Source organism: Trichechus manatus, unplaced genomic scaffold (genome assembly GCF_000243295.1).
Source record: "Trichechus manatus latirostris isolate Lorelei unplaced genomic scaffold, TriManLat1.0 scaffold00187, whole genome shotgun sequence".
NCBI lineage: Eukaryota > Metazoa > Chordata > Mammalia > Sirenia > Trichechidae > Trichechus > Trichechus manatus.
Window position 1 is genome coordinate 1,110,808 of NW_004444123.1, and position 24,490 is coordinate 1,135,297.

At 42.6% G+C, this 24,490-nt stretch overlaps 1 protein-coding gene across 3 annotated transcripts in view; it reads right to left on the reverse strand.

The window, feature by feature from the left end:
- KCNK2 (potassium two pore domain channel subfamily K member 2) overlaps positions 1-24,490 on the reverse strand; it is a 226,206-nt gene that overhangs the window by 106,034 nt on the left and 95,682 nt on the right. The window contains exons 1-2 of one of the 3 annotated variants that reach the window (XM_004387517.1): positions 24,177-24,370; positions 20,593-20,903 (exon numbers count right to left, since the gene is read on the reverse strand). In XM_004387517.1, coding sequence (XP_004387574.1) covers positions 20,593-20,903; positions 24,177-24,222 — 357 coding nt within the window. In that variant the 5' untranslated portion in view covers positions 24,223-24,370. Of the gene's footprint in view, positions 1-20,592; positions 20,904-24,176; positions 24,406-24,490 lie in introns of those variants that run through there. The other 2 variants (XM_004387519.1, XM_004387518.1) reach the window with 2 other exon arrangements.

Here is a 24,490-nt window from a genome sequence, read left to right on the forward strand (position 1 = left end):
CTGTTGTCTGTCACCGCCAACTCTTCCCTAGGGCCCCTTCCAGACCTGTTGCCACCGACTCTGCTACTGGGCCCCTTCCAGACCTGTTGCCACAGAATCTGCTGCTGGGCCCCTTCTGGGCCTCTCATTGTCTTCAGTATTACAGTCTTTGACCCCCGTTACAGCTCTTTTAGGAGGGTCTTTGCCTCCTTTCTCTCTGCTTCTTCTCTCCTCTCTCTTGCCTTTTCTCCTTTCTGCTGCTTCCTGCTTCCTGTCTGAAAAACCTCTGTGGGGTTGGCTGCATATATACACAAACTCCTGGTCAATTTCAAGGCATGGCTCTCCTATCAGGGCTGTGAACGGACCAATCCCCTCTCGGTAGGCCACAGTCACTTCATTTGCATAGTAGGCCATAGTCACTTCATTTATATAGTGTATAGTCACTTCATTTGCATAGTATTTTGACCAATCCCTGTAAGGTTTATACTAATCACAGAGCAGGCTGCAGCCCAGGACCAGACAAAAAGTATCAAAGTAGGTTGTTTACAGCTTAACCAGGAAATGTCAGTCAACCTGGACAAAAGTAACAAACCCTCTGGAGTAGAAACTAGGGCACAGGTAACTCCTCAGGACTTAGAGGAAAAAAATCTCTCAAGCTGTTTTCCAAAAGAACCAAGGCAAAAGGCCACATAAAGGAACTCACTTCACCGCATGCCCTATAAGGCCTTAACCTGCTGTCTCTTCCGCTGCGTCCCCTACAGTTGTCCTGACCCATAACGTTCTAACTACACCAGCCTTTTGTGGGTCTTAGAACATGCAGTGGTGAAGAGCTATGGTTGCTAACCAAAAGGTAGGCAGTTTGAATCTACCAGCCACTTCTAGGAAACCCTGTGGGGCAGTTTTACTCTGTCCTGTAGGGTCGTCAGGAGTCAGTATCAACTCCACAGCAATGGCAAGAAGAAGAAGAGCACATGAGAAGCCCTGGTGGCACAGTGGTTAAAAGCTCTGCTGCCAACCAAAAGGTTGGCACTTTGAATCCACCAGCCATTCCTTGGAAACCCTGTGGGGTGGTTCTACGCTGTCCTATAGGGTCACTATGAGTCAACATCAACTCGATGGCAATGGGTTTTTTTGCTTTGTTTTTTCTTGGTTTAGAACACGTCAAGTATGTTCTAACTTTTGCATTTGCTACTTTCTCTGCCTGGAAGACTTTCCCAGAGATCTTTACATGACTGACTTTTCCACATTCAAATCTCATCTCAAATGTCACATAAACGTTTCCAATCACAACTCAGCTAGAGTAGCCCACCTCCACCACTCTCTCTCATGAGGCCATTGTTTTGTCTTAGAGAACATCAGCATTTCCTGAAATTATCTTGGTCAGGTGCTTATTCGTTCACTTTTTGTCTTTCCCCACTAGATTAACAGCTCCACATCAGCAGGACTCTCTCAGTTCAGTGTCATGGCCTATGCTTAGAAAAATATCGTGCAAAAAATATCAAATGCAGGATGAATAAATAAATGAATGTGCATTTTAACTACAATTTGCTGTACATGAGTAGATCTTCACATCAACTATCCTATCTCAGGTCTGTACCACAGTTAGTATGCTATCTGAACATGAATGCAAACATGTTTCTGAGTCAGAATTCAGAAAGAGACCTCCGGATATTCAGTTTGTATCAAAATGTCTAAGAAATTTAGAGTCACAAAACTATACTGCAAATCAATCTTTCTCCCCATGTATGAACGACAGTTTTTTTGACTGATGATTCAGTGTAAGTTTGTCTATCAAAATTTCACTTCGTAATAACTGAGAAGGAGCCCTGGTGACACAAATGGCTAAGTGCCCGGAAGGTTGGCTGCTCGAACTCATTCGGAGGCTCCACGGGAGAAAAACCTGGCAATCTGCTCCTGTAAAGATTTCAGCATAGGAAATCTTACAGGGCAGTTCTACTCTGTCCTACTGGGTAGCTATAAGGGGAAATCGACTCCATGGCACCCAACAAGAACTGGGAATCTGATCTCCTTCTTTGTTATGCGTTTGGTGACACGTGCACGGGCTGGGAATAAGGAAAAGCAGCAGCATCCTGACCCACCTTCTGAAAGACAGTAGAAAAAACAGGTGCTCTAAAAAACCATTACTAATCCCTAGTGCAATGTTCTCTAGGAAGATCAGAACAGCACCCAGAAATCTTTTAATTTCTTTATGGATTGTCACACAATTGACATTGTACATTTTATTTTACCTAAAAAAAAAAAAAGAAAGAAAAATCACCAAAATGAGCTTAAAGGCAAGGCTAACAAGACTTCTGCCACATTCACTGGCTTCTTCCTTGCCAAAGAAACAAAACGTAGGTCCTGGTCTTTTAATTTGTATAAAATAATGATTCCCATTAACGAACATAATTTTAAGCATCTTCATGGCTATATGAAGGCAAATAAGACCTTCTTTATTCCCAGAGAAAAAGAAAATATGTAAAAAACTAAAACAGCTGCCATTCAGTCGATTTCAACTCCTGGAGACCCCGTGTGTGTCAGAGTAGAACTGTGCTCCACAGGGTTTTCAATGGCTGACAGTTTGGAAGTAGACTGCCTGGTCTTTCTTCCAGGGAGACTCTGGGTGGACTTGAACCACCAACTCTTCAGTCATCAGCCAAGTGCATTAACGCTTTGCATTACCCAAAAACCCATTACCATCAAGTCGATTCCAACTCATAGCGACCCTATGGTACACAGCAGAACTGCCCCACAGGGTTTCCAAGGAGTGGCTGGTGGATTTGAACTGCCAACCTTTTGGTTAACAACCAAATGCTTAACCACTGTGCCACCAGGGCCCCAAGGGACTCCCCAAATAAAAACAATATAAGAACTCTAAATCCATTTAATAGCCATGCTTCTCCTTTCTAAGTCCATTTGGGCTTTCCTTGCTGGCAAATCTGTTAGGAAGCCTAGCTGCACTGGCGACATTGCCACTCTGCGGGCAGCACACACGGCACCAGGTACTCCTGGTGAGGTCACTCCTGGGTTCACGGGACAAATATGGAGGACAAATGGGGTGCCTCTGCTCTCTGAGTGAATACCAAAATGTCTAAATAGACATAAACCAATGCCTTACACAGAAATCTCAGAATCTACCTCCCTGGAACCGCTGGTATCATACCAGTGCAGACAGCACACAATGTCCAGGGAAACAAGAGTTCATTTCATTTTATCTGTCACATAAAGCAAATATTTTCTAATCACCCTTTATAGCAAGCGAATAAGAGCAACAAGAAAGAAGAATTTTTCATTTAATCGAAAGGGACATGCCCTGTTTTATAAATTAGGAGTTTTTGATGAAGGCATAATCCCTATATTCCTCTAAGCAAGTTTCATCAATATAGTAAGAAGAGATGCATAACTGTAGATTAGGAGCTTTACGATAGCCAAGAAACTCTGTTGGGACCTAAAAGTGGACATTTTAAGAAGGAAAGACTCTTTTCCCTGAAATGCACTTCAGTGTAACCCACGTGGCCATGCAACAGCTTCTAGACATTCCTCTCCCTTTCCTCAGCCTTCCAACGCGCTGCTCTGCTTATTTCCCAAATCTCCCTCCACCGCGACGTCACAGAGCGCACACTATACTTCTACAAGCTTTTGATAATTTTTGATTCCTTAGGTACCCCTAGGAAACCCTGGTTGCATAGTGGTTAAGTGCTACAGCTGCTAACCAAAAGGTCAGCAGTTCAAAGCCACCAGCTGCTCCTTGGAAACTCTATGGGGCAGTTCTACTCTGTCCTACACGGTCGCTATGAGTCTGAATCGCCTCCACGGCAACGGGTTTGTTCTTTTGGTTTAGGCATCCGTGAAAAGAAGACCACTTTTTAACTAAACAGTCCACAAATGCTGACGCGTCCCTCAATATTTTTATAGACCAAGGAAACACTAGCCTGAGCGCTGGAGCTCACACATAACAACGGAATTCTAAATGAACCTGAGTTTTTCTGAGAAAAAAACAGAGCAAAGCAGAGTGAAATCATATAAAGTATAACATGGTATAACATGACTGAACACGTACACAAGTCTAACTAATCACAGGGAAAAATAAAATAGCTCTACAATAACTACTGTCTATGCTTCACCAATCAAATAGTTATCATAAGAGAAAAACAAATTCACAAAATATAAATAGATGTATAAAAGAAGATTATCACTAAAGACTGAAAAAAAAATTGACTACTTGCAAGAGTAGGTATGTTTGGTCAGAGATATAAAAGAAAGCATTTTAACAGTTAAAAATGCAGATACAATAAATATATCTGAAAGAATCAGTGTAAATCTAGATCTCTGTTCTGGGATGTTTTAACACTCAACAGGGAAACATCAAAGTCTGGAAATACCAGCATGATCTTGAAGATGGTGAAATATCCAACAGTTCAATTAAATTTAAAAAATCTCACAAGCCAGGGTGAACAGGCACACAAATGAGAGTTGAGACTCATTCTTGTCAAGTAAAAACTAATGAATTTGGGAGAAAATAACCCACGCTGCACTTTCAAACAGTGATCTCAGTAACCTCAATGAAGTTTCAAGAGCCACCAGGAATCTTCACCTGAGGACTTCATTCAGCAATGTCAACATTCAAAGCACTAGACATAACCAGAGGGGTAGCAGAAATAAAATTGGGGACAAAAAAAGAAAGAAAACAGAAGTCCACTCTTGTACTAAATTGTGATTCCTCCTCTTCTGGAATACTTCCCACAGTTGTAATTGACACTTTTCAAAGTTTTAACTGAGCTGAATGTGATTTAGAAAAGGACGACTAAAATAATCAAGGGAACACTAGAACTGCCCAGGAATAGATTAGAAAACAAGAGCACGAGAAAGGCAAAGACCCAAGACACATACAACTGTAAATGACAAAAGCATAAAGGATTGAGCAAGAAGGAATTCTAAATGCCGGAGGGGATACAAAGATAAGGAAGACGGTATCTCTATCTTTAACAGGGAATTACATGACTTTGTTTGCAAAATTCACAAGCCAAACGGCTTAAAACTTAAAGGATATAATCTTATGAAAGATCAAATGAAAAGAGAAACTTCATTCAGTGGAAAGTGAACCACTTATCTCAAAAGAAGGGACAGGCTGAAATGCAGTTAAATTCGAACAGTTTAGATAAGTTTATAAATACTAGAAGCATAGCAGATTTTCCATAAAGTCGCGATGCTCAAGGTCAATCCTCCATTTTAAAGGTGGCTTTATGAAGGGAACTGTGGCCATTTTTAAATGCCCCTTGGCACCACTGTCAAGGGTAGAAATACTGAGGTATGAGCACTACTGTTCTTGATGGTGTGAAGTTATTCAGATCTTCACAAAAGTGAAAGGCAGAGAAACAGCTGAAAGAGATGGAGAAGATCATCCCATCCCCTTACTTATAAGGGATACAACCTTACCTATGTGTATATTTAATCAGTGATAAAATATGAGGGAATGGGGCCATAGGCCATGCCTATCAGTTCAGAGTAGAGGACTCCAGCTGAATGGCTGAATGGAGTCACCATTCGTTTCCCGAAGTCCCTCTCTTAGGCAATGCTACGGGTGGGGCAGGAGTATTCTGTTCCTCTGTTCATTACTTATCAAGAGAACGAACCAACGTGACCAACGGATTATAAATAAATTTAAACCTGTTTTACTTGCCCTCAAACTCTAAGTTTCACTTTAAAAAGAATTACAGAATAATCTTCACAGTTCCAACAAGTATCGCAAAGGAAATGACACCTTCTAAGAACTTTCATTTAAATTCATCTGCCACCATCCATTAGAGAACACCATCAGAATTTAAGAACATCGCAGTCCTGATTTTAAGTCCAGAACTAAAACTGTAAGAAACGAGGTCAGAAAGGTAGCAGACGGCAATGAAGTTATGTAATTTCAGATGCTGCCCAAAAAAAAACGCCTTATCTTGATTAACATTCACCCCAACGGGGAAGAGATGGCCAATAACAGAATAGCTGTTTAAGAATAAAAAAAAGAATAAGGAAAGGAAGAAAGAGGAAAGGAGGGGGAGAGCAGCCGAGGGGGAGGGGGACGGCAGGGGGGAGGGGAGAGGAAGAGTCTGCGAATCCCATCCTGAGAGGAAAGTTACCGCGAGCCGTGTGAGAACCTTCACTTCTCCACTACCAACCTGTCTTCTTATACATTTCACCACACCATTTTCCTTACAGCAATCATATTTTTAGTTTACATACGAATGCGAAAGATTAAATTTTACCATTATCCACAGTGTGAGATAACTATTCTTAGTAACTGCTGATGTAATTCTTTATAAATGCACTTTTAGGTGGAAGCTCCTCCCTTCTCGACTGTTCTTGCGTTTGTTATTCATGTGGAAATGAGGCTCAAAGTCATATCCCACTCAGACACTGAGCTTTCTAGCCTTGTACTAATTCCTCTAATGATCCAGGATCCATCCTCAAAAGAACATGAAGCAGAGCACTAGCTATGCTGATGAAATCACAGGGCAATGAAAGATCATGGCCTAGAATGATTCAAATATGGTTCACTTTGTGCAGTAGGAACACTGTGAAATCAAAGGTTTCTATATCAAAGAGCATCATAAATCCTACAGGGAAGCCTTCTCTTTGAAGGAACTCTGTGGTCAATACTTTGGTTAGGATGCATGTTCCACGTCCTTAAAAATTTGTTATATCAGTTTATGTCTATATTGTCTATCAAAAACTACATGAATTCAAAATGGCTCCTGTTGTATGGATTCATAGAAGCTGTTCTACCATAAACAGCTGCTGGGTGAGATTCTCCAAGCTCCACTCCACACCCCAGTCCCCAGAAGTTGACGTGGGTTAAAAACTCTCTATGTCAGATCCTCTACGTCAAAACTCTCATAAAGCATATCTAAAACCAAGACTTGGAATATTCCTACATCATGCTCTGCAGTGGTGAGTAAACAATGGAGACACCAAGATGACATAACATGTGAGCCTATATGTGTAAAATTATGGACGGAAACATATATATAAATGTATATTGAATAAGGAAGACCAAAAAAGAATTGATGTCTTTGAATTGGGGTGTTGGCAAAGAATACTGAATATACCATGGACTGCCAGAAGAACGAACAAATCTGTCCTGGAAGAAGTACAGCCAGAACGCTCCTTAGAAGCTAGGATGGTGAGACTAGGTCTCACATACTGTGGTCATGTTATCAAGAGGGATCAATCCCTGGAGAAGGACATGACACTTGGTAAAGTAGAGGGTCAGCGAAAAAGAGGAAGACCCTCAATGAGATGGATTGACACAGTGGCTGCAACCATGGGCTCAAACATGATGATTGTGAGGATGGCGTAGGACCCGGCAGTGTTTTGTTCTATTGTACACAGGCACGAAACAACACCAAACATACATATACACGTGTATACAGTGAAATCTGTGAGAGCCAAACTCGGCAGGGCTGCCTTGTTTTTCTGGGTCTTGCAAGTTCTCCGTCTTTGACAGGGTGTGGTCTTAACACTTTTAAATCCTATTAGTGGAAAATACGTTTCGTTTTCCTTCTCTGACAGGTTTCTGCCTTACACTGGTTCCAGCTTTCGCAGGTTTTACTATGTGTGTGTGTTTATATACATATATAAATATAGTGTGTGTGATTAAATTACATATGAAAATACACACACACACACCCTTGACATATCTATACGTGTATATATGCCGAAAGACAGGTCCTGGCCATCTCTGAGTGAAAGACTTCAGATGTTTTCTTTCTTCTGTATACATTCTCATATTATTTGAATTTAGCACAACGGGGAAATACTATTATCTTTGTGAATGTTAGAAAATAAGAAAAGGGTAAAAGTCCTGTCATTCTACAGGCTGAGCAACAAATTAGTATGGTCTTGCAATTATTTCCCTCTTCCGTTCTTCCTCTTTCCATCCAGGTCCATCTGTTCCTTCCAGGTAAAAATCCCCTGGCTGTAACAGCCTTCCCTGGCTTACTCACCTGGATAAGCCTCAGCATGACCAGCACGCAGCCACACAAGCATACTATTGCAGTCGCCCATTTGTGGCCTTGAATCTGTGCTCCAGTATTTCGCCCTCACATCTACAGACCTGCCATGTCTTCCGGGGCTGCTCTTGGCTAGTACAGCACAGAGCACACGGACGCCTTAAGCAGGGTTTACTGGGTTTCCAATCCACCAGCAACTTAAAATTTAGAGTGTGTGTCCTCCACGCACAGGTCATAATCTGATTTGGTTTACTGGGTTAGAGGAAAGAGGGGTCTAGAGAAAGAAAACGAAACAATGAAGCTTCCAAAGTGGCATTTTGGTAGAGAGCAAACAAGCTTTAGAGTCGCCGGAACTAGACTTGCACAGTCCTAAGGCCTGCTCTGCCCTTTCTGCACCTCACGCTAAAAAATGGCTGAGTGGCCTTGGGTTAAACGCTCTGTGCCTCAGTTTCCTCATCTGCAAAGGGGTGATTCTATAATGAATGACCTGTCTGTCTCCTGACCAAGGAATCCCTGGGTGGTGCAAATGCTTAACACATTCGGCTGCTAACCAAAAGGTGGAGGTTAGAGTCCACCCACAGGTGTCTTGGAAGAAAGGTCTGGCGATCAACTTCCAAAAAATCAGCCACTGAAAACAATCTGGAGCTTAGTTCTCCTCTGACATACATGGGGTCACCATAAGTCAGAGTCTACTCCACAGCAACTGGGTTTATTTTTTGTTTGTTTTGCTTTTTTTTTTTTTAGTATCAGCAAACAGAGACTATATATAAAAGTGCTTCTAAACAGATGCAGCCATGACTCAATATTTATTAGCAATCCACTGTCACCAGACATTGTGGGACACACATCCCTGTAGGTTTCAGAGAAAGGCACTGGAGATGGGTCACCAAGAAGAACCTGATGAAGGTGCGTTGGTCTGACCTGCAAGGCACCAAATCTATCTGCGCTCTCCTTTCCTCATTTTACTAACGTGAATTAAGATATCCATGTCTAAGGGGCGTGGGAAGTAAATAGCATAATTACCTTAAAGCATACATTATACTTTAACGTACCTATGGTAGCAGTAGTCAAGAAATCAAGCAACGCATTGCACTGGGAAAATCTGCTGCAACAGGCCTCTTTAAAGTGTTGAAAAGCAAATGTGTCACTTTGAGGATTCAAGTGCGCCTGACCCAAGCTATGGTATTTTCAGTCACCTCATATGCATGGGAAAGGCGGACAATGAATAAGGAAGACCGAAGAATTGATGCCTTGGAATTATGGTGTTGGCAAAGAATATTGAATACACCATGGACTGCTGGAAGAATGAACAAGTCTGTCTTGGAAGAAGTACAGCCGGAGTGCTCCTTGGAAGTAAGAATGGCGAGACTTTATCTCACATGCTTTGGACATGTTATCAGGAGGGATCACTCCCTAGAGAAGGACATCATACTTGGTAAAGTAGAGGGTCAGCAACAAAGAAGAAGACCCTCAATGAGATGGACTGACACCATGGGTGCAACAATGGGCTCAAACATAGCAATGATTGTGAGGATGGTACAGGACTGGGCAGCGTTTGTTCTGTTGCACACAGGGTCGCCATGAGTCGGAACCAACCAAACCACGGGGGTCAAACCTCACTCTAACTCTTTCTATTTGACTGAGCTTCACATTCAAGGCTTGTTTTAGCTTAGACTAAATAAACTTTCAGCCAAAAATTATTTTAAAATATATTACAGGTGTATATGAAGAATAATCATTCTAACTACAAACCATCTTCCTAGCCATTGTTTTTAAATAATATTCTTTTTTGAATCACATCAGTTTGAGTGATATTTTAATGATATATAGCACTCATATAGCACCTCTTTTCTTAATTTTTTTCACCAGCATTAACTAGTGAATCCTCATACGTCCTTTGGACGTGATATGATTTTCTGATGACCTATTTTACTGTTTAAAATAAAAACCTAAAATGATTAGGAAACAGTGCATGAAGACATCTCAGTTGTTAGCGGACGGACTCATACGTGAAAGAGCATATCCCTTTCAACCCTTCCATTCTGAAAGTCAAGACATTATAAAAGTCTGGGTGAGACGTAGAGGCAATCGTGGGTTAGTCCACTAGGAAAAGAGGACACGGAGGAGTCCTCAGAAAACTGGAAATTCACAAGGTTTTCTTAGGACTTCCATCTCCCCCTTTGGTAGCCTAATTCTTTCTCGGAACTCTCAAGACAGAACTCCCGAGGAATCCTCACCCTCAAAATCCAGCCTTTTAGGTTGTGGCTGTTGGCTGGTTGCCGTTGAGCTCTTTCTGACGCATGGCGACCCCATGGGTGCAGAGTAGAACTGCTCCACAGGGTTTTCAAGGCTGTTAGCTTTTGTAAGCAGATAACCAGGTTCGTCTTCTAAGGCTCCTCTGGGTGGGTTTGAACCACCAACCTTTCGGCTGGTAGTCGAGCACTTAACCATATTCACCATCCAAGGACTCTGCCTTTTAGGTAGCAGCTCTATAATCCAGTAAAATAATCCCAACTGACAGATTAATATTCATCCAAGAAGTTTACACGTATATACTGCTTAAAAGTGCTTTTTGGGGGCACAGTACCTAAAACAAAAGTCCATAATGTATTTATGGGAAGTTTGGACACTAAGTAGGCTATTTTGTGTCAAAATTGTGCCCTTAAAGTCTTCATTAGGCCCCAAAAGCTGCACAAATCAAACAAGAAGAGTAAAACCATTGGTCAGAAAAGAAAGCTTGCTTAGATGCTTTCTGGATAACATGTTATCATGTCCATAATTAAAAAGATAGAAGGTGATTATCCTCTAAGACTGAGGACAAATACTTACATACTTGGGTGTTCATCCAAATTAAAAAGATAGCCACCAAAACACTGTTACTAGGATCATGTAGTATCACTCACTGCAGCCCTGGTGGCAAAGTGGTTAAGAGCTCAGCTGCTAACCAAAAGGTCGGCAGCTCGAATCCACCAGGACCTCCTTGGAAACCCTATGGGGCAGTGCTACTCTGTCCTACAGGCTCGCTGTAAGTCGCAATCGACTCGACAGCATACAACAACAACTACAGTATCACTCACCATCATCTACAGTCAGCTCTAAGCCACCTCTTCACATGATAAATATTCCATTCACCATTAGAAGAGTCATAAACTAAACGTAAATGATCTCCTCCACTAAACTCCTTCAATGGCCTCCCACGGCTAGACACATACTTCTTACATACTTCTTTTAAAGTGTAGCTAAATGCAAAGAAAGATAAAATCTTAGGAGGTCTAGAGGCATAGCCAGACCACTCACTAAAACAGCCTTGAAATCTTACATTGTATATCAGCTATTCCCAAGAATTTTGGATTCTATTCTTTATCGACTTCTACATGCAAGCGCTCCTGGGATCATACTTAAATCTCTGCTCTTCTCAGTCTACACTCATTCCCCACCTGACCTCAACCAGTCTCTTTGCTTTAAACATCTACGCAATGACAGGAGTCCCCGTGTGGTGCACAGGGTTAACGTGCTTGGCTGCTAACTGAAGGGTTGGAAGTTTGAGTCCACCCAGAGGCACCTGAGAAGAAAGGCAGACTGGCGATCTACTTCCAGAAAATCAGCCATTGAAAACCCTATGAAGCACAGTTCTACTCTGACACACACGGGTTTTCATGAGTCGGAACCAACCGAACAGCAACTGGTTTTGGTTTTCTGTAATGATGACTTCCAGGTGTATCAGCCTGGACCCTCCCTAGAACTCCAAACTCACATTTCCAGCTTCCCACTCAACATTGCTACTTAAATGTCTGACAGGCATCTCACATTTACTGTCTCTGCTGTGAAGGTTAATTACAGAGACCTGGAATCGGCCGGACCTGTTTTGCTAAAGTGCCTGCATGCCATTGCTCCCACGTACAAGCAGGAAACATACTGATGAAGACCGCTGCTTTGTAACCACCGCCTTAGGAGTTCCAGGAGGTTAGAACCAGCTTGTCAGCATTGTTGGCTGATAACAATGGGACTGGTGATCTGTACTTGGTCTTCTGAGACTCGCAGAGAGCTCTGTCACCGGGTCTGCTTACGCAGCAAGACTACGCCTATGTGACCAGCAGAGTGTAAGAAATCCCAGCCAAACCCCCATTTTAGGATCCCTAGTTCAGAGGTGGTTCTGTATCCAAGAGAGAAGCGTGTCCTGATACTGCCTTGCAGAGGGAGGATAACTAGAACATGGGCCTGGCCTCTCTCGACCCTTGCTGTGATACAGTCTTTGTCAGTGATGCCTATGTTCACACAACTGCTTTTCCTACACTGCATCATGCTCTTGTAATAAACTGTGGATTCGTAAGCACTATCATATTGGGTACTGTGACACTGTTGGTTCAATATTCAAAACGAGGCTCCTGACATCATCTTCCAAAACCAGCCCCTCCTATGTGCTTCCCCATCTTAGAAAATGGGAGCTCTATTCTCTTAACTCCATAGCATGAAAACTTTGGTGTCATCCTTGACTCCTCTCCCTTATACTGCATATCTCGTCTCTCAGTAAATGCCACTGACTCTCCTTCCAAACAGATCCAGAATCTGGCTATACTGCACACCACCACTGCCTCCACCCTCGCTCAAGCCATCCTCATCTCTTACCAGGGTTATCTCAACAGCCTCCTAAATGTGCTCTGGGTCTGCCTGGGGCCTCCTGAAGTCTCTTCTCAACAGAGTCAGAGTGATCCTGTTGAAACGTAAGCTGGAGCAGGACATGCATCTGAACCCAACTCTTTACTATGACTTACAAGGCCCTCCATGACCTGGCCCCTTACTGCCTGACATCATATCTTCTTCCACTCCCTCCCAGCATCCTTGCTTTTCTTCTACAAGCCAGGTAGAACAACTTGCTGCCTAAGCGCTACTCCCCAAACAGCCACTTAACTAGTCCCCTTACTCTCTTTACTGGAGACGTAACTGATCAGTGAAGCTTCCCTAATGGTCTTATCTACAATGAATCACTACCGCCTCCAGACAATGCCTCTCCCACTTCACTGCTTTATTCTTTCTCCATAGACCTCTTACTCTCGAGCACACTATCTTCCCCTAGTGGCATGTAAGCTCACCGAGAGCAAGAATTTTCATCTGTTTTATTACGCTACCATTATCTCAGCGCTTAGGACAATGACATATAGTGGGCACTCAATAAATATTTTATGAATGAATGCTATTAGAAGGATTACTAATGAATGAATGATCATTAATATAAAATAATGCTTTTGGAAAAAAAACTCTACTATCACTGGCATCCTTGGAAGGTATGTTTATGTATTTATCCTGCAGCTCCAGGTATCACTGACACCTCACTGAGTGCCCTCAAAGGCACACCCACTCCAGGTGGCAGATAACATGGCTAGGGTAAAGGCCAGCTCCCTAGGTGTGGAACAACAAGCTATGGTCTACTCTCACACCCAGACAATTCCAGTGGCCAGTGCACACCACACCAGTCCTGCTGCAATGTCCGCTCACCCCGTACCTTCCCCTAGAGCACTGATTCAGCCATTAAAATCCTGTTTCTCTGTCACTTCTTCTGCCGTGTCTTCCCAACTCTAATTAAGTGATTGATTTCCTCCTTCCAACCTTCAAGCACTTCTACTGTAACTATATTGTAACCATAATATAACTGTATTATAACTGCAGTGTAACTGTATTATAACTGCAGTGTAACTGTATTGTAACTATAGTGTAACTATTGTAACCATAGTGTAACTGTATTATATCTGAAGTGTAACTGTATTGTTACCATATTTTAACTGTAGTTTAACTGTACTGTAACCATACTGTAACCAGAGTGTAACTATATTGTAACCATAGAGTAACTGTACTGTAACTGTAGTGTAACTACACTGTAACCATACTGTAACCATAGTGTTAGTATTGTAACCATAGAGTAACTGTATTGTAACCAGTGTAGCTTTGTAACCATATTATAACCATAGTGTAACTGTATTGTAATGGTAGTGTAACTGTATTGTAACCATATTGCAACTGTATTGTAACCACGGTATAACTGCATTGTAATCATAGTGTAACTGCATTGTAACCATATTGCAACCCTAGAGTTACTGTATTGTAACCATAGTGTAACTGCATTGTAACCATACTGCAACCCTAGAGTTACTGTATTGTAACCGTAGTGTAACTATATTGTAACCATAGTTTAACTGTACTATAACCATATTGTAACTGTAATGTAACCATATTGTAACCATAGTGTAACTGCATTGTAACCATATTGTAACCCTAGTGTAACTGTTTTGTAACCCTAGTGTAACTGTATTGTAACCCTAGTGTAACTGTATTGTAACCCTAGTGTAACTGTATTGTAACCATAGTGTAACTGTATTATAACCATATTGTAAGCATAGTGTAACTGTATTGTAACCATAGTGTAACTGTATTATAACCGTAGTGTAAGCATAGTGTAACTGTATTGTAACCATAGTGTAACAGTATTATAACCATAGTGTAACTGTATTATAACCGTATTGTAAGCATAGTGTAACAGTATTATAACCATAGTGTAACTGTATTATAACCGTAGTGCAACTGTATCGTAACTATATATATAGTAGTGTCCTCCGATCGACTGTAAGCACCTAGGATAAGCCACATGTTTCCTGTCATTTTCTTTGGCCGAGTACACAGCACCAACACTACCACCACCAGTGGCCGTCGAGTTGACTCTGACTCATGGCGAACCCACGTGTGTCAGAGCAGAACTGAGCACCACTGAGTTTTCAATGGCCGATTTTTTGGAAGTAGATCACCAGGCCTTTCTTTTGAGGCACGTCTGGGTAGACTCGAACTGTCAACACTTAGGTTAGCAGCTGAGCATGTTAACTGTCTGTACCACCCAGGGACTCAAGCACAGAAGTCAACAATTGGAGGTACTCAATAAATACCACTGAATGAACCAGGAAAAATCAAAATGAGAAGAAGGAATAGTGTAAAAAGAAAACAACGTCCTCATGAGAATGAAAACAAGATATGAGGGAAAGATTAGTCCAAAGGACTAATGGACCACAGCGACCACGCCTCCACCAGACTGAGTCTAGTACAACTAGATGGTGCCCGGCTACCATCACTGACTGCACTGACATGGATCACAACACAGGGTTCCGGACAGAGCTGGAGAAAAATGTAAAACGAAATTCTAACTCACAAAAAAAGACCAGACTTACTAGCCTGATAGAGACTGGAGAAACCCCAAGAGTATGGCCCCTGGATACCGTTTTAGCTCAGTAATGAAGTCACTCCCAAGGTTCACCCTTCAGCCAAAGATGAGACAGTCCCATAAAACAAAACGAGACTAATGGGGCACAACAGTCCTGGGACAAGGACTAGAAGCCAGGAGTGGACAGGAAAGCTGGTAATAGGGAACTCAAGGCTGAGAAGGGACAGTGTTGACATGGTGGGGGTTGTTAACCAATGTCATAAAACAATATGTGTACTGTTTAATGAGAAACTATTTGTTCTGGAAACCTTCATCTAAAGTACAATAAAAAAATTTACATGTCCTGAGGAAAAAAATATACAATAAAATAAAAAGAAAAGAATGCCCTCAGCAAAAAGCACCAAGAACCTAGATCAAAGGCCACTGGATGACCTTGTGCAAACGTGTCAGTTTCCTCCCCTATAAACAGAAAGAATACCTCCCCTATCTATGTCACACGGGCGTGCAGCTCAGTTTAGAAAACAAGTATCAAACGCCAGAAAGGTATTTCCTTTATCAATGTGTAAATCATAAATTTTGTCCCATCTTTTTAATCCCAAAATTGATGCAGCAAACCCAGAAATAACAGGTGTGTCTAGTCTAACCCTGCCTTCTTGCCAGCTTACTACTGGTTTACCACAGCACACCTGTATAATCCTAATTTCCAGGAAGAATATTAGAATCCAGGTCATATACTCTCCATGTTGGAGAGAGGGATAAGTTAGATATATCACTATGTACAGGGGAATGTAATTTAATGTTTCTTACATCCTAAAGCATAGAATAACAAGGAACTTTACAGAAAGTGTTTATTATTAATTTTATAGAGGCAGTAAATGTAGGAACTAAGAGCATAAACTCTGGAGTTTGAATAACAGCTCTACTACTGCATGTAACTTCCCTCCGCCCCAGCTTCCACTTAAGTTAAATACAAATAATAAGGTACCTACCTCATAGGGTTATTTAAAGAGAATTAGATGAGATAATATATGCAAACGGTTAGAAAAGGGCCTTGTACATAGTGTTGTTGTTGTTAGGTACCACAGAGTAGGTTCCAACTCATAGTGACCCTACATAGAACAGAATGAAACACTGCCTGGTCCTGCACCATCCTCACAATCGTTGCTATGTTTGAGCCCACTGTTGCAGCCACTGTGTCAATCCATCTCATTGAGGGTCTTCCTCTTTTTCATTGTCCCTCTACTTTATCAAGCATGATGTCCTTCTCCAGGGACTGGTCCCTCCTGATAACATGTCCAAAGTATGTGAAATGAAGTCTCACCATCCTCACTTCTAAGGAGCATTATGGCTGGACTTCTTCCAAGACAGATTTGTTCATTCTTTTGGCAGTCCATGGTATATTTAATATTCTTTGCCAACACCATAATTCAAAGACATCAATTTGCACATAGTAAGCACTCAATAAATCTTGCTGCTATTGTTATGTGCCGTCAAGTAGATTCCAACTCACAGCGACCCTGTAGTACAGAGTAGAACTACCACAGTGTTCCCTGGGCAATTGACTCAAGGGCAATGGGTTTGCTTTTGGTTTAATCTTTATGGGAGCAGATCACCAGGTCTTTTCTCCCAAGGAACACCTGGTAGGTTTGAACCGCCAATCTTTTGGTTAGCACCTGAGCACTTAACCATTGCACTACCAAGCCTCCTTCAATAAATACTAGCTATTGTTAATGGTAAAGGAGCACTGCTGGCATGGTGGTTAAGGGCTTGGCTGCTAACTGAAAGGTTGGCAATTTGAACCCACCAGCTGCTCCGCAGGAGAAAGATTTGGTAGACTGCTTCTGTAAAGATTTATGGCCTTAGAAACCCTATGGAGCAGTTCTACTCTGCCCTACATGGTCGTTATGAGTTGGAATTGACTCCATGGCAATGGGTTTGGTTTTGTGTTTATTGTTAATAGCACTCATAACTCTTAAAACTTAAAAGTGTTGATGTATCTTCTCAGTAAGACATCACACTAAATTAAATGTAGTGGGAGGTGAAAATCATACAGCTCAAAATACCCACACCCAACCAAGGTGTCTCTGTCTTGATACCTCTGCCCCCTCCTCAATCTCCTCTTGAAAAGCTGTTATCAGAAATAGCACTTACAGCCTACACACAGGCTGTGACTCTATAATGGAAGACATCATTGCTCTCCTATGTCTTAATGCTCCATTCTCCCCCTTTCTCCTCATGCCCCATCCACCCTGTGACACAATCACAGTGTGGAACCAGGTCCCCATAGCCCATCCAGAGGTGGGATTGATAATCTGGGGCCTGGGGCCAGATTAGAGTAACTGCACCTGTCACTGGCCTTATGTTCTGACCACCACATTCCTCTCCTTCCCCACTCGTCATAGAATTCCTTTTCTACCAAGACTAAGACTGTACTCTAAACAAGCTAAGCCCTGAAGTGAAAGAGACTTCTGGGAACAAGGCCAGACCAAGACGCTGAAGACCTGAATTCTCCTTCTCAGGATGCTGTATATGGGGTAAGTCATTGGGACTTCCTGTCTCTTCGTTTCCTTACCCTAATGCTGTGATATTACTGCCTAATGTGCAGATCCACAAGGTTGTAGGCAGAGATTCAATGGGAAAATAAATGTGAAGGAAACACTTGGAAATGCATGAGAAGTCTATGAATGAAATGTAATTCTAATGCACGATTACTGGCTCATTTTCCTTCCTCCCTATTTATACGCTGACCTTGATCCTTGAAGTCATGCCATATAAAGATTTCTCTTATCAGGAAAATTTAAATTCAAGGAGAAAAAAATAATTATTAAAACCATAGTGTTCTGAACATGAGTGATATGACAATAAATAATGAGCAAACTCTGCATTGAAAAATACTGAACAAGCACAAAAAGATTGTTTAAGAAGCAAAAATACTCAATCAGCAGTGAATACTAATAAAGCTAAAGTGGATTTCCCATGTGAACCAGAGAGAAAAAAAGACACGCCATATTTGAGTGCTGTTGTGTGCATTCCAAAAACAATGTAGTAAAAATGATCAGGATTCACCTCCACACTCCTCCCACCTGCCCTGACCTCCAACTTATTTTCAGAGATCTGAATAAACCTGGTAGTACTGAACAGTGAGACCATGTCCATAATTCTCATGGGTTTCCTCCAGTATTATCCTAATACTCCAGGTTTTGTATTGGTTTTTCTTGCTGTGTTTTCTTTTGTTTTGTTTTTCTTCCAGCCCAGGACCAACCACCTCCCTCTAGATAATAAGAATGCTAGTACTTGGCACAGAGGCCACAACCTAATAAAGGAATTAAAAAAAAAAAAAATCTTTGCCATCAAGTCGATTCTGGCTCATAGAGACCCTACAGGAGAGAGTAGAACTGCCTCATAGGGTTTCCAAGGAGCGGCTGCCGGACTCAAACTGCTGACCTCATTGGTTAGCAGCTGTGGCGCTTAGCCACTGCACCCCCAGGGCTCCAAAAGGGATGAGAGTGGAAAAAAAAAGCCTAACACTTTGCAAGCACCAAATTGCCTACCATGTAGTATCTCTCTATTCTTCCTAACCCCAAACAAAAAAACCAAACCAGCTGCCGTCAAGTCAATTCTGACTCATGGCGACCCCATGTGTTGCACAGTAGTACTGTGCTCCACAGGGTTTTCAAAGCTATAACCTTTGGAAGCCTATCACCAGGCCTTTCTTCCTAGGCACCTCTGATGGGTTCAAACCGCCAACCTTTCAGTTAGTGGTCAGGCACTGAGCAGTCGCACTGATCGGTATTCCTTCCTCCTTCCAGAGAGATCATTCAAGTCTTACAGAGAAAAAAATTATTTGTTCCAGATGACACTCTAGTTAAATACCCCACTGGAGTCTGAAACACATTCTCTCTGACCCCAAAATTTGTGCATTTGTTCCACGCCATGCTGCCTCCACCAAGACAGCCAAGAGTTCTTCTTCTAAAGGTCAAGGGAAGTAGAGATTCTTTAGAGATTTTTGGTTCCTCTTAGGATTATGTGGCAGTAAGAAAGAGTAAAAGCAATCTTCTGTAGGAATGGGGCGTGGAGTGGTTGAGACAATATTAGATGACAGTTTCACTGTCAATACCAAAAGTGTCACTAAAAGTGGTAGAGAAATCAATGTGTAAGTATGCAAAGACCCTTTCCAAAATGTAAGTCAAATGGGCGAGATGCAGAAGTATCTAAATGGTGGAAGAACCAAGTGGGATTCAGAGAATAGCAGCTTTGATAGCTTTCAATAAAAACTCTTCTGTGTCTTCTGCACACAGAGAGGACTATGAAGGGCAGAGGGCGCATTTGGGGATCGATGGCAAGAAAAAATCAAAGAGTAAAGGTATCAGAACAAGAAATTGGATCAAAACTAACAAAAAGTTCTTCCTTCCATCTAGTATTCCAACTCATTCAAATAGTGTAAAACTAAGCATCAAATGAGGAAGGACATGTTCAGAAGATGAATTCCAGGTAATTTTTCTGTCCAATTTGACTTAAACTAGGTAAGAAAAGTAGGCTCTATAAGAAAATGTGAGTAAAACGTTTTCAACAACCAAATGAATCTCTCCTTGTAAGAAAATTCTGGGCTTTCTTCTCAACCAAGGTTCTTGTTTTGACCAATGAATAGTTTCAGGCAAAGGAAATCTACAGCAAAAACACAGCATCTCTAAGAAGCCTAACAGAAACCTTAAATCATTTTCAGATCAACTTCTAAAACAAAATATTTTTCCAGAAGCTTATTGTTCTGCTGTTATAGAGTAAATTAAAACGAAATTAGTTTTTATTCAAAAACTCTATCTGTTTGTGTAGTAGTAAATTGCTTTCAGTTAGAGTTTAGAGGAGTAAAAATTAATCACTTCACTCTAGACCTCAGAAAAGGCATTTACAAGAGCTACTCCTTGGCTGGACTAAGTAAGGGAACTGCAGCTTGTTAATGATGAGGCGTGCTCAGTGCATGCTCATCTTTTCCATCTGACAAGGACCACTTCCCAGGCTGAAGCACTTTCCTGCCCCTTGTTCTCCTCCACTGGCTACAGCAACTATTTTCCCAGTGGGCCATAACCATCCTACCCACGAGGGCATCCAGCAAGGTAAGCCCACGCCCACAAGCGCCCCTGGCTATTGTAAGGCAGTCAAGCAGGAGGAGAAGAAGGTGAGAAGGAGCAGGAGCAGAGAGAAGCAAAAGAGAAAGGAAAGAAAAGATGGCAAAAGTGAGAAAACGGGCAACAATGCAGAAAGGAGACAAAGAAACCGGGGAAGAAAAGGTGTCTGCTGAGAGGGAAGGTGGATCGTACCCCCACCAGCACAGAAGAGCCGCGCTGTGTACACGCTGTCTCCTACTTTTCCTCTTTCTTTCTCCCTAGAGGAAATGCGTAACAACTGCGCCTTTACCTGGATGAGCGCGTCCAGCTCAGTTGAGTTGACACAGGCGTGTTCGGATATGAACGTTTGTTTCTGGCTCACGATGGTGGTTCTCTGTGAAATCTCATGAGGCTGCTCCAATGCTTTGAACACGGTGGCTCCAACGATCAGATAGAGAACCACCACCAGGAAGATCGTGGAGACCGTCTTCCATTTCATAACATTAATGGTCGCGTCACTCTCCACCCGGGAAGCAAGCACTGTGGGTTTCGTGGAAAATGAGAGCCTTGGTTTGGAGTTCTGAGCGGCAGATTTAGGATCCAGCAAGTCGGGTGCCGCCACTGACAACAAAAGACAAGGAGGGTTAGGTTGAGGGGACTAGAGAGGCACTGCGTGGGGTGAGCAAAGCCTTCCTTAACCCCACTTGCTCTCCCGAATGAAGCCTAGGATCTAAGCCAGCTCTTTCTCGGTCTCGCCCAGGACCATGTATATGGCATAAAGGCAAAGGGGGCTGGGACTTGACTCTCTGCTGCTACTGGGGTTCCAGATGGCATGGGGAAAACAGGAGGTGGACCAAGAAACTTAAAAAAATGCCTGAGGTTTTCCTATTTCTAAAAAATGGGTCACTCTTTTTCTCTGTCCACCATGCTAGTCAACAAATACTTACTGAACTCCTAAGAGTCAATGCTACTAAACGAGATATTTGAATAGTCATGAAGAATGCTCAGGGTTTATCCTGTTCTCAAGAACTTCACACTTCATGCCATGAGTAACCAACTTAAAGAACATTCTCTGTATTTGCTTAAAAATTCATCAAAATAAGGTAACTGTATTATATATAAATTTGTGATCCAAATATTGCTACATAAAAGAACTCATCAGTAGTTCTCTGGTCAAGCATAAATACACCATTAAATAGCCAAATCATTTCTTTTTGCTTATCCTCCACAGCGGGCCTGTGATTAACCCTTCATTATATTTCATTATTCAATCTCTGATATGTTTAAAAAATAAAAGTTATTGCTACCCATTGTGACACAATCCTAGGTATAGCCAAAAAAAGACAAGTTCCTGCATTTCGACAATGAACAATTATAAAGAAAATAAAACGTTAAACCTTGGCTCACACCTTAGACCCTACATGATCTGCACAAAGGAAACTGTGCCATTAGAGTGGATTTACATGTTCTCTTACAAATTCCCACATACTCTGAGGTGACTCCAAATCCATTTATTATCTCAACTGTTCGAAAATATCATTAACGGATTTCTTTTTAAAAAACACAAGAGATGCTGGACTCCCACTCACTAAGGAAAAAATAAGCCATCTACTACAGAACACTTAATTGCAATGACAGTAGTGAACCAAAAGCGTTAATGGAATGACCAAAAAATAGGCCATTAAAAAACCACCAGCTTGACCAAATATAGTCAATTTGAAGTCCACTAACTGCTGTAAATGTAAGTAAAATGACCGTAGCGTACATAATACAGGTTTTATAAAATAATAACCTGGTGTCAAAGACACTGTTAAGTATGTAAGAAATCCCCATGGAATTGCACCCTACAAAAAAAACCCCAAAACCCACTGCCGTCAGGTCTATTCCAACTCATAGTGACCCTATAGGGCAGAAGCCATAGGGTTTTCAAGGAGCGGCTGGTAGATTCAAACTGCTGACCTTTTGGTCAGCAGCCTGAGCTCTTAACCACTGTGCCACCAGGGCTCCTGAAATTACTTGAGGACGAGTAGAGAATAAAGCATGTCAATTTTCAAGTGGCTACCTCCTCTGCCCTCTTGACTCAACGTAAGCGAAGTGTAGCACTACCCCAGTTTGAGTTTATAAAATAAATCCCTGGTTGCCCATGAAAATGAAGCTTTGCAAACAAAGATATTTGAAGCACTAGACCTAATTGTGCCGTCATATGATAGCAGATGACAGGGGCTCCTCCACCAGCAAAGCTGGGAAGGGTTCTGACTAAAGAGATGAAGTCGGAGCTCTGATGAGGTTAGAGTTCCCGTGGCTTCAGTGGAGATTCTGCATAAGTGCTGCTCGTTACAGCAATTTTTTATGGTTCAACCTAAGACATACAGGTATGTACACATTTCCCTCCTGATACACATTCATCTGCTCCAGAGAAAGCCACAAGCTAGTAGTCCCCTTTAAAATGTTAGATTTATAAAGCAGCTTCACTCAAAAGTAGCTCTGTGTACAATTTTAACGTGAGGTTTTCTATTTTTTTTTCCCCCCTTTTCTTAACAGAAGTGCTGGTAATACCTAAAATCGCTGTCATCTGCAGCCTCCCTCACCCCCACCCCAAGCTGCTTAGTGAGTCTGAATGAAAAATTAAAGTCCTAATCTAAAAACAAGCCATTTTTGGAATGAAAAAAGCAGAAAACTACACAGAAGCTCCCCCTTCTCTCTCTGAAGAAAGCTTCCACAGCTCTTCTCTGCGTTTCTCTGCGCTCTCATATTTCTGATTTTTCACATCAGTGGTTTCTAGTCTGTAGAACTGGAAAACCCCAAGGCTGTTCCTCTTGATGTCCCCAAATCGTAATCTCAAACTAAGGTATTGTCATTATACATTACACTCTTTGGGGAAAAGAGAACAGGTTTATATATACACATACACATTATATTTCCATCATTATATATGTATATCATTACATTTCCATATATATATTACATTTCCTGATGGAATTGAACTCTTAAAATACTGCCTTATTTTGTTAATTAGCTGAAATACATATAATGCACATTTGGCAGAGTGGGCAAACAGTCGAGTAAAATACCAAAATAAAAAACAACAGCCTTTCCTCTCAGCCTACTATGGGGAGCCTCTGAGGTTCCATCTCCACCTTGTCTGATGTATATGATCTGGGAGACAAGCTCTTTAGAACAAGAATCGAAGACTGGTCCCTTCCACACACACTCGGCACCATCACTACCCACCCCCTCCCGACCCCAGCACATCTCAAAAAACCCAAACACCAAACCCATTGCCCTGGAGTCAATGCGACTCTACAGGACAGAGCACAACTGCCCCGCAGGGTTTCCAAGGCTGTAAATCTTTAAGGAAGCAGCTGCCACATCTTTCTCCCGCGGAGCGGCTGGTGGGTTCGAACCGCAGACCTTTAGGTTAGCAGATAAGCGCTTATTCACTGTGCCACCAGAGCTTCATGAAGCACATCACAGTCTCCTCTTAATACTGGTCTCCCATCCTCACCGCGCTCCCTGCCGCGGCTGACCACCGGATACCAGGAGAAACGAGCTTTTTTCAGCACCACTGCCTGTCCCACCTCACCAACGGGCAACAAGTGTGATCACGGTCACCATGCATCCTGCTTGTCGGCCACTCCTAAAGGCTAGCCGTCCTCCTCGGTCGGAAACTCGCTCCAGGTGTTCCAAACACACACCCAAGGCAGATGCAAAAACCCCAAGCACGGGCGGAAAAGGGAGGAAGCGGCCAGGAGAGGATCGGGGGATGGGTCTGCCTGCAAACCCAAGACCTTAGACGGGGAACCAAGGTGGAAACGCCCGGGGTTTGGAGCGGAGCGTCTGCAGCCCTCCCGGGCCAGGCCGGGGCGGGAAGCCGAGGGGGTGCCGGGGTCTCACCTCCTGCTCTATAGCCGGCTCTCTCCTGCGAGGCGCTGGGAAGCATGAGGCATGCAGCGTTCACAATGTTTCTGAAAAAGACGGACTTGAAGCTCTTTTTACAGACACGCCATTGTACTCACTTCTTATTCCGAGACGGGCTGCGCGCTCCGAAGTGCACGGGCAGGCATTTTCCCCGGCTTTGTTTTACAAGGTGGGGAGAGCGGGGCCGGACGCGGGCGGTGGGGGGAGCGTGAGAAGAAACGAGATCGCGGGAAGGAGGGGACACCGGCGGGCCGGGCAGAGGGCGAGGCCGAGGCCAAGTTGGACTCCGG